The sequence below is a fragment of the Myotis daubentonii genome, chromosome 11, assembly GCF_963259705.1.
Source record: "Myotis daubentonii chromosome 11, mMyoDau2.1, whole genome shotgun sequence".
Taxonomy (NCBI): domain Eukaryota; kingdom Metazoa; phylum Chordata; class Mammalia; order Chiroptera; family Vespertilionidae; genus Myotis; species Myotis daubentonii.
The window spans coordinates 82,003,863-82,019,674 of NC_081850.1; the positions used below are offsets into that span (position 1 = coordinate 82,003,863).

Sequence of the window (15,812 nt, forward strand, 5' to 3'; positions counted from 1 at the left end):
GAGACTGGAGGACGGGGCAGACCCTGAGGGGGTGGGAGTGGGGATGTGGAGCTTAGGGAGGGTGGGAGGGGTGCTGGGCTCCATCTCCGGGAGGGAGGGGCCTGGTGGAGAGCCTGGCTGTAGAGCCCAGGGGGGGCCAACGGAGCCAGCACACCTCCTGCGGATGCTTTTCCACACCCCAGACCCAGCTGCACCCGCCTGCGCTCCTGCCGGCCTCCCCTGAGTGTGGGAGGCTGGGGAGGGGTGGGGAGCCTCATGGGGAGGCGTGGGAGGCGTGGGGAGGCATGGGGAGCCGTGGGGGGGGGGCTGGGAGGTGTGGCTGCGTCTCCTGCCTACCTGGGCTTTCCTGGGAGGTGAGCTCAGACATTCTGTCTGGTCAGGCCTGTGTGGGAGGATAGCATCGCTGTTTTGCTCCCCCCACCCCGCACCCCACCACTCCTGCCAGTTTGTGAGCCGTTTTGTTTGTTTGTTTGTTGCTAATCCTCACCCCAGGAAATTCTTCCACTGGTTTTGAGAGAGAGTGGAGGGAGGTGGAGAGACACACGGATGGGTTGCCTCCCGCACGTGCCCGACCACCGGTGGGTCCAGAGAAACACGCCGGCACAGGCTTAATGTTTCTGGAGCCCAGACCCCGGCCCACCTCCGGGTGCTGGCTGTGCCGAATGGGGGCTGCAGCGCTCCCTGGAGGGGGTACAACCGAGGGCGCCCCTGGGCCAAAACGGAACCCGGGACCCTTCAGTTCACCGGCTATCGCTCCATCCACTGAGCCAAAGCGGCCAGGACTTGGGAGCCCTTTTGAAACCCGAGGGCAGCCGGCCCCATCCTGCGAGCCCAGAGCCACCGAGGCCTGAGGGGGAGCCTGGGGTTGGGGGCCATCCTTGCTCCCTCAGTGGCGTGAGCTGAGGGGAGTTTCCAGGTGGGTGGGGGGCTGTGCTCTCAGGAGGCGACCGGTGGAGTGCCACCCGGTGCTTGCTTGTCCCGGGCCCAGGGGAGGAGAAGCCTGTCACCCGGGCACCGGGCACCGCGGACAGCTCCCGGCGGCTCCCGCGGGCTCTCCCAGCAGCTCCAGGCCCCTGGCCCCCTGGCGGCTTCAGTGCAGAGCAGCTCCCTGTCCAGGCCTGGTGCCGCCAACGGCCTGGTGCTGCGCGTGTCCCAGTGCCAGTGCCGGGTGCAGCTTTGGGCACAGCTGTGCGCGCCTGGGCACCTGTCCACCCGTGCGCGCCTGGGGTCCCTGTGTTCCTGGTCGCCCGCGCCGCCAGACCCGCGCATGTCCCAGTCTCCAGTGGGTGGGGACGGAGTGCGAGTGGGCAGCCCCTCAGCGCGGGAGTGCGGGGCGGGGGAGCGCATGGGGTGGGATCCCATCTTCAGCCGGATTTGTGGGGAACAGAGAAGGTCCCCGCCGCAGAGGCCTCAGAGGCTGAACACCCCGAGGCCCAGAGAATGGGGGACCCACGAGAAGTGGGGGAGGGGGAGGGGCGCGGAGTGGAGGCGCGGTCCCGCCCCGCAGGTGGGGCGCGCAGGCGCACTCCCCGCGCTGCCTCCCGGCGCCGCGCCCACAGCCGCGATCCTTTGCCGCAGCGTCCGCGCCGCCGCCTCTTGCCTCCCGCTCCTCCCGCTCCTCCCGCTCCTCCCGCTCCTGCTCCGCGGCCGCCGCCTCCTCCGCCTCCGCCCCCGCGGCGCCGGGAGCCCGCGCCCAGCCCGGGCGGCGCTGCCATGCTGCCCCCGCGGCGCTGAAGGATGGCGACGCCCGTGCCCCCGCCCTCCCCGCGGCACCTGCGGCTGCTGCGGCTGCTGCTCTCCGGCCTCGTCCTCGGCGCCGCCCTGCGCGGGGCCGCGGCCGGTCCCCCGGGTGAGCGAGGGCGCTCGGTGCGGGGCGCCCGGGGGCGGGGGTCGTGCGCGCGGCGCCGCGTCCTCCCAGCGCCGCCGCCCTCGCCCGGCCGCAGGCCCCGCAGGCCAGGCCCAGCGCGCGGGGTGGGGCGCACAGGCCGGGCCGCGGAAGGACTCCGCTGGACGGGGCTCGTCCCGGGATCCTGGTGGCCAACGCGAAGTCACGCGCTTCTTGTCTTTGTCCGTGAGCCTGCCTGCCTGCCTGCCTGCCTGCCTGCCTGTCTGTCTGTCTGTCTGTCTGTCTCGGGGGGGCCCAGGGCCTGCGCCTGCTGTCAGCAGCTCGTCCTGTGCGCGCAGCTGGCGTGCGAGTCTCGGGTTGCGCGGCGCGGGCCTGGCCCGGGTCTGCCCTGGGGCCATGGTCACAGGCCTGCGGGGTGCTGGGCGCGGGCCTGCTTTGCTGCCGTGACCAGGCCTGACAGTTCCCAAGGTCTCTGACCGCTCGACCGACCGACCGACCGACTGAGGGTTAGGGTCCTGTTCTGGCTTCAGTGGGGGCAGGAGGGGCTTCCGGTTTCAAGCTTCCTCCCCACCCTCTGCCCTGGAGGACCCTGCAAGCTGCCTTCTGTGCTGGGGTCTGGGGTCTGAGAGCCAGGAGCCCGGGGTTCCTGGGAGACCCTCCCTGCTTCTCAGATGGGCACCGAGGCGCCAGGCGGGGGCGGCCTGCAGGGCCCCGGGCCCCCGTGGGCCGAACTGGGACACCCTGTGCCCACACATCCCCTCAGTCCTCCTGGCGCCCCGCAAGGAGGTGCTGTTCTGAGCCCGTTTTACCGACGAGCAAACGGAGGCAAGGTTACGGGGCTGGGATGCTGATCTGGGCAATGTGGTCTGTGTGTGGCTGGAAGAGGCCAGAGCAGGCCGGCTTCCTCCTGGGCACAGCACCCCTGGGTGGGGGCTGGCATGGCCAAGACCGAGAGAGGTGCCTGAGGAGGCCTGAGGGCAGAGGCTGCCAACTGACCGCCTGGCTGCAGGGCCCGCCGGTGGGGCCTGCTGAGGAAATGGGCAGCAGCCATGCCGCCCGGCTGCTCTTGCCTGGGTGCTCACCCAGCTGTGGGGTGGGGTGCCAGCCACTCTCCAGATGCCATTGTCCCCGGAGCCTCATGCGCCCTGAGGCCGGAGGGGGGACTGTCCCAGGCCCGACAGGCAGCGGCCCCCTCCTCCTGGGCTGGGGGCTGGGAGTGTAGGGAGGCCCCTGGACACAGGCCCTGGAGCCAGGCCGGCCCCTACCCTTGGCCTGGTGCACTCTGCGTTCTCGGCACCAGGGCAGGGAGTGGAATGCCTGGTTCCCGGGCACCCAGCGGGTGGGTGGGGTCCAGGCAGACCGGCTGGCACAGGCTTAATGTTTAACGAGCCCAAACCCCGGGCCCAGCTCCTGATGTTGGCACCTATGACCCAGGCTGTGCAGAACGGGGGCTGCTGGCGCTTCCTGGAGGGGGTGCCTACAGCCAGGATGCGTGAGTGTCTGGTTACCATGGAAACCGAGTCAGAACGGCGAAGAACCGAGCTGGACCTTCCCCGGCCCCTCACGTCACCCTGGGCCCCAGGGCCCTCCTGCAACGCGAGGGCCTCGGCTGAGAGGGGTCCCTGACCTCCAGAGGGACCCCACCCTCCCTTCCCCAGCAGGGTCGGCTCTCCTGCGGGGGTCCCACCGGCTCTGCTGGCTCCGGTGCCCAGTGGCCGGGCCGGTGTCCCAAGCCCCAGGACCTTTCTCAGCTTTGAGACAATTCACCTTTCACTTTATTTTATTTATTTTTAAAAATATTTTATTGATTTTTTACAGAGAGGAGGGGAGAGGGATAGAGAGTTAGAAACATCGATGAGAGAGAAACATCCATCAGCTGCCTCCTGCACACTCTGCCCTCAACCCAGGTACATGCACCTGACCGGAATCGAATCTGGGACCCCTCAGTCCGCAGGCCGACGCTCTATCCACTGAGCCAAACCGGCTAGGGCAATTTACTTATTTTTAAATATATTTTTTACTGATTTCAGAGAGGAAGGGAGAGGGAGAGAGAGAAACATCAATGATGGCCCTAGCTGGTTTGGCTCAGTGGATAGAGCGTCGGCCTGCGGACTGAAGGGTCCCAGGTTCAATTCCAGTCAAGGCCACACGCCCGAGTTGCGGGCTCCATTCCCAGTGGGGGGCGTGCAGGAAGCAACCGATCAGTGATTCTCTCTCATCATTGATGTTTCTCTCTCCCTCCCTCTCCCTTCCTCTCTGAAATCAATAAAAATATATTTTTTAAAAAAAGAAAAGAAACATCAATGATGAAAGAGAATCATGGATCGGCTGCCTCCTGCACGCCCCCTACTGGGGATCGAGCCCGCAAACCCGGGCAAGTGCCCTGCCGGGGAATGAACCCTGACCTCCTGGTTCATAGGTTGCATCTCAACCACAGAGCTGCGCTGGCCAGGCCAGTTCTGCATCAGAGGGGAAACCGAGGCAGGCAGGGCCACTGGCTTCCACTCCCCGTGTCAGGATGGGATCTGTTGGCTGTGTGTGGAGGACACGGGTCTGGGCCCCACATCAGGAACTGGGCCAAAGTGCCCGGCACCCCTGGCCCCTGGCAGCGGTGGTTTGGGGAGCAGCGCCCCCCCCCCCCCACACACACACCTCCAGCAGGGCCGTGCAGCCCTCCACACCCTGCCTCTGGCCTTGTATCCAAAGCAAGTGAGACTGGCCGCCTCCATCCAGGTCTCCCAACCCAGCGGCTCCTCTGCCCGGGGGACAAGCTGGAGGTGGGACGTGGGGGCGTGACTGTTCTAGGCCGGGCACCTATGGGCACCTATTCCGTCGTGCCCCCGGCTCTGCTCGCTCGGGCTGCGGGCTGGCAGGGCAGGGTTAGGAGGGCAGAGTTGCTGTGCGGGGGGGCGGGGGGTCGCCAGCATCCTTGGCTGCTCCTGAGCCAGAGGGAGCCCTGAGCCCCCCCCTCCCCGGGGCTCCCCGTCTGGCCAGAGGCCTGCTGTGGGCACCCCGAGACCAGAGGCAGGATGTGGAGGCTGAGCGGCCCTGCCCGGGGGAGTCGGTCTGTCGGTCAGCGAGGGTGTTTCCGTCCGGAGGGCTGGCTCCCGCTGGGGAGTGGACCCTGGGGAGTGGGTGGGGCCGGGAAGTTCCGATAAGTCGCCGGCTGTTTGTCTTCCTGGTTCCGCTCCCCCAGAACAATGGCCAGAGCCAGGCCGGCGGCCCTGGGGTGGGGGAGGCGCCTGGGACAGGGCTGCCTCTGGGAAGGCCCTGACCCTGCCCTGCCTCTGCTTCCTTCCCAGATGGGGCCACCTGTCCTGGGAGCCTGGACTGTGCCCTGAAGAGGCGGGCACGGTGCCTCCCAGGGGCTCACGCCTGTGGGCCCTGCCTCCAGCCCTTCCGGGAGGACCACCTCGGGCTCTGCGTGCCCCGGGTGCACCGGCCTCTGGGTACGGGAGCAGGACACCCCCCTCCCTCCCCCGCCCGACACATCGCCCCCAGCCTCTGCTCCCCGGTCCCTGAGCTCTGTGGGATGCGGGGACGCTCATGGCACCTCCCAGCAGCCTAGCGATCCTTCCCAGAGGGCTCCGGCCAGAGCCTGGAGGCAGCCGGTGGGAAATGCCAGGCCTGGTCCCTGCAGAGTCTGCCCCACCCCCAGCACCCATCGGGTCCTCTCCATCGCCCACTCCTTCACTCCTTGTGCACCGGGGGCGCCCCACTTGCCAGCCTGAGCCCAGAGGCTGAGTGGGTCCAGATGTGGTGGGCAGCGCCGAGGGCTGCGAGGGGCGCCGGGAGTCTGAGCTGTGGGCGGGCTCCCGGGGGAGGGTGTTCCTGGCAGTGGGGGGGGGGGCGGGCTGAGACCCATGGGCGTCTGCTTGGAGCCTGTCTGGCCTGCGGAGCCCACCCCAGGGAGAAAGGGGCCAAGCCACCAGGGCCACCCGGAGCTGCCCACCCTCCCGGTGGAGGTGTGGGGGCAGGGTGGGGCCGCTCCCCGCTCCGGGGGAGTCACGCCTTCTGGCAGAGAAGCGATGGGATGCACTGATGTGTTGTCCCAATGCCCTGCCCACCCCTTTGTGGGTAATGGGTGGGGTCAGGGGCACCCCTGCCCTCCTCCTGGCCTGTGCGCACTCCCCCAGCACCTCCGCCCCTTGCCCCGCCCACACGTTTCCTGGGAATGAGGCTTCTCACACAGGGCTCCCCTTCAGTTGTTACCATGGCAACCCAGGATGACAAGGGGCAGCTGGGTACCAGCCCAGTCCTCAGGCCGCCAGCGCCTGGGGGACCAGCTCCAGGATGGAGTCACCTTCAGCCGGGGCTGCTGGGGCGGGGCTGGGGCTCCCCGCCTGATGGTCCCTTCTCCTCCCAGCGGGGGGTCCCCCCCAGCCCAGACTGGAAGATGACATTGACCTCCTGGCCCAGGAGCTGGCCCGGCAGGAGGCAGGGCGCTGGAAGCTCACGGCCCTGTCCCAGCCGGGGGCGCCCCTTCGGTTGCTGGAGCCTGGTGAGAGCCCCCCATTCCCCTCCAGCCCCCCCTTCCCGTCTCCCCACCTCCCGACCCAGCCCCGTCCTGTTATAACGGCCTTCTCTCTGCAGCAGCCACCCTGGGGCTCTCAGCGAGAGGCCAGGGCCCCGGCCTGGGCCTCCCCTCCACCCGGGGAGCCCCCGCGCCCACACCCCGCACCTCCCTGGGGTCTCCCGTGTCGCCTGGGCCTGTGCACATGTCGCCCCTGGAGCCCCGGGCTGGGCGCCTGGACGGCCTCGCCCTCGGTAGGTCTGGCGGGCGGGAGGCGGGGCTGCAGCGGGAAGGCGCCCTCACCGCCCTCTCCCTGCGCCCTCTCCTCCCGCAGTGCTCATCTTGGCCTGCTCTGTGGCCGGCGTGGCCGCCCTGGCTGTGGCTGCTTTCTGCTGGTGCAGGTGAGCAGGCCGCGGGCAGGTGGGGGGGCAGGTGGGGATGCAGGTGGGCAGGCCGTGCCCCGGGGTCTCAGCCTCGCTCCACTCCCCAGGCTCCAGCGAGACATCCGCCTGACCCAGAAGACCGACTATGCAGCCCCCCAGGCGACCAGCTCCCCCACCACGCCCAGGATCTCGGTGCGTGGCCCGGCCCCACCCAGCTCGCTGCCCAGCCCCCCCCCGCCGCGGCCTGACCCTCCCTCCTGCCCCCCTTTCCCCTCCCCCACAGCCTGGGGACCAGCGGCTGGCGCACAGCGCCGAGGTGTACCACTACCAGCACCAGAGGCAGCAGATGCGGTGCCTGGACCGGTGAGATGCCCCCCCTGAAGGCACCCCCACTCCAGGCCCCGCTGATCCCACCCCCAGGCCCAGCTCACCTACCCCAGAGCCCACCGCCCCGACCCCCACATGACCATGGCCAAGGAGTCTGAGCCTCCCCCCACCCCCCCACCCCCCGCCTGGGCCCCTGGCCCCTGAGGGTGGGGAGCACTGGCCGTGCGTCCCACAGGCATAAAGAGCCACCCAAGGAGCTGGACTCGGCCTCCTCGGACGAGGAGAATGAAGACGGGGACTTCACGGTGTACGAGTGCCCCGGCCTGGCCCCGGTGAGTGCAGGGGTGGGGCGGGGCGGGGCTCACCAGCTCCTGGCGGGCACTGCTGCGCTGCCCACCCTGCTCCCTGGGCCGCTGAACACCCGCCTTTGCCCTTTGCAGACGGGGGAGATGGAAGTGCGCAACCCGCTGTTCGACCACTCCTCGCTGACCGCGCCCCTGCCGCCACCGCCGCCGCCGCAGTGACAGGCAGACCGTGCCCACCCCCTGAGGACCCCACAGCGCACGGGTGGGAGCCAGGGACCTGCATTTCCCAATAAAGAAACCGCGTTCTGACCCTTGGCCGTTCTTGTGGCTGGACTGGGGCGCCCCCGGAAACCCCTTGTGGGGACAGGACACCTCTGTTCCCCCTGCATCTGTCCCCTAGGTGTGGACCCCCAGAGGGGGGCGGGGGGGCACCCTGAGGCCAGCCTGGACGGGGATGCGGGAGACAAGCCCCTTAAAGCGCTTTCAGATCTGGACTTCACTGCTGGAGACACACCCTCGGCCTCTGGGGTCACGGGGGTGGGCCTGAGGCCTCAGCCACCCCAGAGAGAGGGGCACCACTGGGCCCTGCTGGGGGCGATCCTCGCCACCCCATCCTTCTCCTCTAGGCCTCACCCCTCTGACACGTCTGCCTCAAGGGGGGGCGGGGGGGTGCAGGGCCAGGCAGATCTGGAGTTGCTGCTGCCCCCTTAAAATCCCTTCCCTCGTATGACATAAAGGGCTGGGTAGCCCGGCGGCCGGGCTCAGTGGGCGAGCGTCCACCTAGGAACCAGGAGGTCACTGTTCAGTCCCGGTCAGGGCACAGGCCCGGTTGGGAGCTTGACCCCCAGTGTGGGGCTTGCGGGAGGCAGCCAGTCCATGATTCTCTCTCGTCATTGATGTCTCTATCTCTCTCCCTCTCCCTTCCTCTCTGAAATCAATCCTATATAATAAAGCCCTAATATGCAAATTGACCGAACAGCAGAACGACCAGTCGCTGTGATGCGCACTGACGACCAGGGGGCAGACGCTCCACGCAGGAGCTGCCCCTGGTGGTCAGTGCACACTGCTCAGCTAGAAGCCGACCTCTCCCGCCTCTGCTAAGTCAGTCGGACATCCCCCGAGGGCTCCCGGACTGTGAGGGCGCAGGCCGGGCTGAGAGAGACCCCACCCCCCCACCCAGTGCACATATTTCGTGCACCGGGCCTCTAGTAAAAACATATTTGAAAAAACAACCCAGAAACTAAAGTAGCCATTAGAAAGAACCCGTGAGGCTCCTGGGGGTGGGGTCTGGAGATCGCGGGCCCGCTGGCCCTTAGGTGATGGGGGCAGCCCTGAGCGGACGGGGGGCCCCAGAGGAGGGACAGGTGGGGTCGGGCAGGGGGTCGGGTGGGCCCTTGCTTAGAGCTAATGGTTGTTCCAAAGCAGCAGGCTTCTCGGACCGGAGCCCACCCAGGCTGGGACGTCCCTCCTGCCCCGGACCCCTGGCCTGTGGCCTCGGGCTGGCCCTAAGCCCTGGGAGGAGGCGGTGCCAGGGGCGGGAGCCTGGGTGGGATGAGGGTGGGTGGTGCCCACTGCCATCTCACATGTGCCATCAGGGAGGTAAACGGGGGTGCGGAGAGCTGCAGGCCTCCGGGCAAAGGTCGCCTGGCACCCGGCGGGTCTGGCCCAGGCCCGTCTGTCTCGCCGGCTTGATCCTGCAGACCCGGAGCCAGGAGGTCCCGGGAGCTCTGGGTCAGTCCTTGGGGTCCTGACACTCACCTTTCCAACCTCCTGCTGCCCCGACCTGGACAGAGCAGCCACCTGTATGTCCTGTCTTCTCCCTCCTCGGGGCCCCTCCCTGCCCCCCGAGTCCCTGCTGCCCAGCAGAGAGGGTGCCCGTCCAGTGGCAGCTGCTATGAGAGGAGCCGGCAGGCCTGGGGCAGGGGAGTGAGCAGGGGCTGCGGTCCTCCGGGCAGGGGGCCTCCCTCAGCCCAGGGCCTGGCACAGGCCCGAGCAGCTCAGCACCTGCTGCCCGCCTGGCTCCCAGCGGCTCATTGGCCCCAGGCTCACTCAGAGCCAGCCCTGCTTTTAAAAATGTATATTTTTATTGATTTCAGAGAGGAAGGGCGAGGGGGAGAGAGAAACATCAATGACGAGAGAGAATCAACGATCGGCTGCCTCCTGCTCGCCTCACGCTGGGGATCGAGCCCGCAACCCGGGCGTGTGCCCTGACCACAGGCCGGGGGCGTGGGGGGCTGCCCTGCGGCCAGGGTTTAGGGCTCAGGGAGGCCCTGGCGCCACAGGGACTCCGGAGACCCCAATCCTGACCAACCCCGGATTCTGAGTTCCCCGGCGGCAAACCTGCCCCCACCCCAGGAGTGGGTCTTGGGGCTCAGTATAGAACAGGAGGGGTGAGCCAGAGTCAGGCACATCTGGGAGGTCCCGGGGCTCCTCACGGACAGGCTGTGGCTCTGTCCCAAGCCTGGGAGCCGGGGGGAGGGAAGGCACAGGAGGGGAGGGGCTGGCGCCTGCAGGACACCCTGGGCCCAGGTGGCCCCGTGGCTCCTGGCACCACCCAGTGCTGCCCCCTTGGCTGCACCTCAGCCTCAGTGCACCCACCTTCCTGAAGGGCGGCCCTGAACCGCACCCCCCCACCCCCTCTCTCCTCCCCGAGAATAACTTCCCTCTGGCTCCCTCTGCCGCCTTCACTCCTTCGGAGCCAGGCAGCTCTGGGGCACGGCCGCCAGGGGGCCCCGGGCACGAGTCTGCACTCTGCCCGGTGCAGGCCAACCCCCCCGGGGCCGCTGGGCAGCTGGGCGCTGGCCCTCTCTCCCGGGTGCCGCTGGGTCTGGGGCTGCAGTGTGTCGTCTGCCAGGGGTGGTGACCAGGGGGCAGCTGCCCGCCCTCTGTGTGGGCCCAGCCCCTGGTTTCGGCTGCAATTGGAGCCCCCGGGGAGGGCTCAGCGGCAGCGTGACGGGGGTGGGGGAGCTGTGAGCGGAGTCGGGTGCCGCCTGCACCCCAGTGCATCACGAGGTCGGGGAGGAGCTGGCACGAGGGGCCCCCACTTTCCCTTTGACTCAGGCCTCTCACCTCTCTCCAACCAGGGCCTCTCGTTCTGACCTGTTTCTGGGCCAAACCTCGAAGCCCGTTTCACAGCCGGCGGGTTCCCACGGGCCCACGACGGGCGCAGGCCCTGATGGGGGGGCGGCAGGGCCAAGGCCGCAGCCCCTTTCGCTTCCACCCAGGAAGGGAGCAGGTGGTGGGTGTGGGTGAGGCCCGTGGCAAGGGTCCAACCAGCCTGGCCTGGCAAACAGGAAGGGCAGAGGGTCAGGGGAGCAGAAACCAGCCTGCGGCGGGATCAGCTCCTTCCGTGCCCCTGCCGCCCGCCGGCGCGCCCCGGGGAGAAGCAGCGGCTGAGCCCGGCCCGGAGCAGGGCGTGGCTCCCCTGGGTCCCCTGCCAGGAAAGAGGTGCCCGGGTGGGGCCAGTGGCCGGGTGCCACGTCGGTCATCTCCCTAAACACAGGGGCGACTGGAGGGCAGGGGCAGGTGACGGCCACTCTCTCGGAGCCGGGCCCGGCTGCGTGGCCACTCCTTGCGCCCGCCAGCCAGATGGCTTCCGACAGACCCCACAGCCCCCCTTGCTCTCTGATCTTGCACAAGGCCCTTCTGGGGGTGCGGAGCCTCCCTGGGACCAAACTGCCGCCTTCCGGACTCGCCTGCGGCCCCTGGGTCTGCGGCGGGCTCCCTGGGTCCCCGATGGCAGCGGGGGCGCTGGGGGGGCCAGGACGGCCGGGCAGGGGGAGGCCCGGCTCAGCGGGGACACAGCCCCGGCCCAGGGCTCCTGGTAGCTGTTTCCAGGACCCAACGGGCCTGAAGCCTCCCGGCCACGAAGCGCGGGGCCCGGATCTGCCTGCACGTCCAGGACCAACACGCCAAAGGGCACCAGCTCGGCCCCACGGTGCAGGCGGGGCGAGGGGCGCCTGCCATACCTGCGGCTCAGAAGAGCCCCAGCGAAAGGGGAAGGAACTGGACCTGCAGGCGGGACCCAGGCTGCCGGGGGTGGGGGAGGAGAAGGCTCTGGATTCTCGCCTTCCTCTTCCTGGAGCCGTTGCCAGCCCCCTGCCCGCCCGCCGGCCGCCAGCGCCAGGACACAAGGACTCCTTCCCTTTCCAGCCTGGAAAGCCCCCTCCCTGCCCCCCCATCCTGAGCTGCGGGCCTGGAGGAGGGGCCTGGAGCCCCCAGCAGCCTTCCCCTTGCAGGACCCGCCCCCCCCCCCTGCTAGGGGTGTCTATGGATGCGTGTCCTGGGGGAGGAGGCCCCGCAGCCCCCCTGGGCTGGCCCAGCCTGGCCGCTGCCCACTGGGGGGGGGGGTGCCAGGGCCTCGCCTGGGCAGACACTCTCAGGACCCCGGTCGGACCCCTCCCTGGGAACCCGCGTGCTGGCACAGGTGTCCTGGAAGGTTTGGGTAGCGGGGGGGGGGGGGGGGGTGGCCCAATGAGAAGCAGCAGGAGAAACCTCAGCCTCCGGGCAGAGAGCTGAGCGCAGCAGGTCTGCAGGGTGAGGGGCTGGGAGCCCACAGCCGCCGGGTGCAGGCGGTGAGCAGGGGAAGTGGGCGATGCCACCGTGGGAGAGGGGTGGTGCTGGCCTGGGGCTCGGTGGCCTCCAGGGAAGCATGCCTGCTCCCCACGGGCGCCCTGGGCCTGGGCGGTGGGCAGCCCTTCTGGGGGGGTTACCTTCACCCAGGGTGGCCTCCCCTGCCCTGAGTCCAGCAGGGGCACGGGATTGGGTGCAGCCTGGCGCCCCCTGGCACCACCTACCTGCCAGCCAGAGGCCTGGAGGAGAGGTGGGGTGAGGGTGGTGGTTCATGTCAAAGGTCACCCCCAGGGTGGGGGCGGGGCGGGGCGGGGCTGGGAAGACACCCCATTTCCTCCCTGCCGGGCAGATGAAAGAAGTGCCCTCCCAGGTGCAGCTGTGATTGCAGGGTGCCTCCCCGGCGGGCGGGCGGCGGCCGTGATTGCAGGACCCGGGTCTGCTGGGTGACCGACTCTGGGAGCCGCGGCTGAATGATGCCGGTGAGTGTCTGGGGCTGTGGGTGAGCCGGGAGACGGGGCTGTGGGTGAGCTCGGGGAGACAGCGCTCTTCCTGTGTCCCGTGCAGGGCGTGGCTGTGCCCAGAAGCTGGGGGCCCTGGGGGGCCTGGTCTGGCGTCGCCCTGCTCTCGGCCCTCTGGCTGCTGTGGCTGTTCTGGAGGGCTCCTGGGGGAGTCCCCGCGCCCCAGCGCACGCTCACCATCCTGGTCTGGAACTGGCCCTTTGCCCACCGGCCCCCGGAGCTGCCCAGCGACACCTGCACCCGCTACGGCATGGCGCACTGCAGCCTGAGCACCAACCGCAGCCTGCTGACCCGCGCCGACGCCGTGGTCTTCCATCACCGCGAGCTGCAGACCCGGCGGGCCCGCCTGCCCCTGGGCGAGCGGCCGCGGGGCCAGCCCTGGGTGTGGGCGTCCATGGAGTCGCCCAGCCACACGCGTGGCCTCGACCGTCTCCGAGGCGTCTTCAACTGGGTGCTGAGCTACCGGCGGGACTCGGACATCTTCGTGCCCTACGGCCGCCTGGAGCCCCGGGAGGGGCCCGTGCCCCCGCTGCCCGCCAAGAGCCGGGTGGCCGCCTGGGTGGTCAGCAACTTCCAGGCGCAGCAGCGGCGCGTGCAGCTGTACCGGCAGCTGGCGCCCCACCTGCCGGTGGACGTGTACGGCCGAGCCAACCAGCGGCCGCTGTGCGCGGACTGCCTGCAGCCCACCGTGGCCCGCTACCTCTTCTACCTGGCCTTCGAGAACTCGCAGCACCCCGACTACATCACCGAGAAGTTCTGGCACAACGCCCTGGCGGCTGGCGCCGTGCCCGTGGTGCTGGGGCCCCCGCGGGCCTCCTACGAGGCCTTCGCGCCCCCCGACTCCTTCGTGCATGTGGACGACTTCGGCTCGGCCCGCGAGCTGGCCGCCTTCCTCCTGGGCATGAACGAGAGCCAGTATCGCAGCTACTTCGGGTGGCGGGAACGGTTTCGTGTGCAGCTGTTCAACGACTGGAGGCAGCGCTTCTGCGCCATCTGCGCCCGCTACCCCCACCTGCCCCGTGACCAGGTCTACCAGGACCTTCAGAGCTGGTTCCAGGCCTGAGCGCTGCTGGCAGTGGCAGGGGGGAGCGGGCGGGGTGGGTGGACAGCCAGGTGTTTCAAGCAAAAGCCGGGCATCTGGCTCCCACAGGCAACCATCCGGCTAATGTGCAGGCTGGAGTCAGAGGCCAGGGCGCAAGGACGAGGGAGGAGCGGGGCAGTCTGGGCAGGCTGCCTGGAGGAGGAGGCATCTCTGGCGGAGGCGAGAGCGGCGAGGGAATTAGTGGGGTGCATGCTGTGGAGGTGGATCAGAACAGAGGCCACTGAGAACCCTGCCCCCAACCTTGATCAAATCGTGGGTAGGTCAAGGCTGTCCCTGGACATGGCGATGCGGGGACATGGGGCTGAGACAGGCCCGAAGCAGGGTCCTATGGTTTGTGGGGGCAAAACCTGTCCCCCCCCAAGCCTCCTCTGTACCCAAGGTCCCTTGGACCAGGGTGCCAGCCACATTGCCCACTCCGACCACGGTTCCGGAGCCCGGTGTGCAGCCTGGAGCTGGCCGGGGCATGTGCTGGCCGGGCCAGGCTGCTCAGGGCTTCTTGCAGCCCCAATCCACTCGGGAGGGGCCAGCGACAATAAAGAAACACAAGACGAGGACGGCACGTGTCGCCTGTGGGAAGCACAGGGCCCCACGGATCTGCCACCCCAGCCACACAGGCCTCCTTGTCCCTCCAGGGATCCGCCCGCGCCGCCTCAAGGCCTCGCACTCCCTCTGCCTGAGCCGCCCTTCCCTGCAAACTCTGCCCACTCCCCCTGTCCCTCCAACCCCCGCTGAATGCCTTCGAATCAGAGGGCCTTCCCTGACCCCCCAAAAGACCCCGTGGCTGGACAGCAGGGGCGAAGTCAGCAACCTGGCGGGGGGGTTGAAGATGCCCCATTCTCAGGCGCGGTCTGCCTGGTGACGGGGATTCCCTCTGCCAGGCGGCTGGCGGCAGCAAGGGAGCCCCCCAGCCCCCCTGGATGCTCCTGTAGCTTGGCAGCCCTGCGGCAGGCAGCTGAATGATAAGAGAGGCTGGGGTGCCCACAGGAACCCCAACAGCTCGAGCAGCTGTGATAGGAGATCAGGACTTGTCCCTGCCCCAGGTGGGGCAGGAAACTCCCCTCCCCTGGCAGTGGCTTGTGGGAAAGGCCTGCCAGTGACTTCCGGCCCTGACCTAACGCACCCCATGTGCTGACCCGGGAGAAGGAAGTGTCCTCAGGGCCAGAGGGTGCGGGGGGGGGGGGTGAGGGATTGTGCCCGCCACCTGCCCCAGCTGCCCCAACTCCCACTTCATAGAAGGAGCTGGGAGGGGCTGGGCGCTGCAGCTCCCCACCCCCAGGACTGCCCTTCAGTGCACGTGTGACCTCGATGTGCACCCCAAATGCTGGCCATGGCATGACCCACCCTTCCCGTGCACAAGTGGGGAAACGGAGGCCGGGGAGGGGCACCAGAGCCACCACTGGCTCCCAGGGTGCAGGGGCTGGCCTGCCCTCTTCTGCCCCCTGTTGGCCACCTGGGGAATTGCCCCTGCAACCTCCCCAGCCGGCCCAGGCAGCACCCCTGACCAGCAGGCGCCAGACCACCCCTGCAGACTGACTCGCTGGTCCCAGACGCCCTGTGCTGGGCCGGCTGCCCTCGGATGTGGCGAGAAAAACGAGCCATGCAGAGAGGCAGCCTCCGTTTCCCCGGCACCTGCTGCCAGGGCAGCGCCGGCCCTTCCCTTCTTCCCGTGACCGGGGAGCAGCGGCCCGGGCAGCGCCCAGCCAGGCCCGTCCTGCCACTTGGTCGCCCAGCAGCTCGCTCTCCAGGAACCGCTGGGCAAGCTCGCAGGGGTGGGCCGGCCGCACCCGTTAAGGGGCGCGGGGGTGGGGGTGGAATGTGGATTCCTGAAGTCTCCAGGGCGGAGGCGACTTGCACGGGCGGGATCTCCATCCAGGGCGCCATCGCCCCTCCCCAGCGAGGCACCGGCCCCACTCCAGCCGCAGGGGCCGGGCGCTGACTTCCCTGCCCCTGGGGCTGCGAGCGAGGCGGGCGGAGGCCGTGGCCGGGTGGGGCTGAGCCTCCCGCAGCGGCCCCCAGGGCGCCCTCCGGGCCAGTCACCTCCTGGGGCGCCTCCACCGGAGGGGACGGAGGTTGCGCGCGCGCCTGGCGACCCGGGCGCAGAGGTGCGCCCCGGGATCTGCGTGTGGACGTGGGCGTTCACATCACGCCTGGCGAGGCGGGCGGACGGCGGGCGCCGCGGCGCCTTTAAGCCGGGGCGGCGCGGACCGGGCGGGCGCGAGTGGCTGTCGCCGTTCCGCGGGGCGGAG

General features: G+C 69.2%; 2 protein-coding genes across 3 annotated transcripts; both read left to right on the plus strand.

Annotated features, from left to right (window-relative positions):
- The first annotated feature begins 1,540 nt into the window (after positions 1-1,540).
- Positions 1,541-7,683, plus strand: NPDC1 (neural proliferation, differentiation and control 1). Of its 2 annotated transcripts, XM_059658625.1 has the most exons (9): positions 1,544-1,849; positions 5,149-5,295; positions 6,213-6,347; positions 6,440-6,613; positions 6,694-6,760; positions 6,850-6,934; positions 7,026-7,105; positions 7,305-7,401; positions 7,510-7,683. In XM_059658625.1, the coding sequence occupies exons 1-9, from the start codon at positions 1,738-1,740 to the stop codon at positions 7,591-7,593; spliced, it is 981 nt and encodes a 326-aa protein (XP_059514608.1). In that variant the 5' UTR covers positions 1,544-1,737; the 3' UTR covers positions 7,594-7,683. The 2 variants fall into 2 exon arrangements, with proteins under 2 accessions (XP_059514609.1, XP_059514608.1); XM_059658626.1 differs by lacking the exon at positions 6,440-6,613 and having other exon boundaries at positions 1,541-1,849.
- Positions 7,684-11,223: 3,540 nt separating this feature from the next.
- Positions 11,224-14,269, plus strand: FUT7 (fucosyltransferase 7). Its single transcript, XM_059658627.1, has 3 exons — positions 11,224-11,948; positions 12,296-12,425; positions 12,511-14,269. Exons 2-3 carry the CDS (start codon positions 12,417-12,419, stop codon positions 13,525-13,527), a joined length of 1,026 nt encoding a protein of 341 aa, XP_059514610.1. The 5' UTR covers positions 11,224-11,948; positions 12,296-12,416; the 3' UTR covers positions 13,528-14,269.
- Positions 14,270-15,812: the final 1,543 nt, after the last annotated feature.

Coding starts and splice junctions, on each gene's coding strand:
- NPDC1 (XM_059658625.1), top strand. CDS start 1,738: ATGGCGACGCCCGTGCCCCCGCCCTCCCCGCGGCACCTGCGGCTGCTG. Junction 6,348..6,439: donor CCTTCGGTTGCTGGAGCCTG/GTGAGAGCCCCC, acceptor TTCTCTCTGCAG/CAGCCACCCTGGGGCTCTCA. Junction 7,402..7,509: donor AGTGCCCCGGCCTGGCCCCG/GTGAGTGCAGGG, acceptor TGCCCTTTGCAG/ACGGGGGAGATGGAAGTGCG.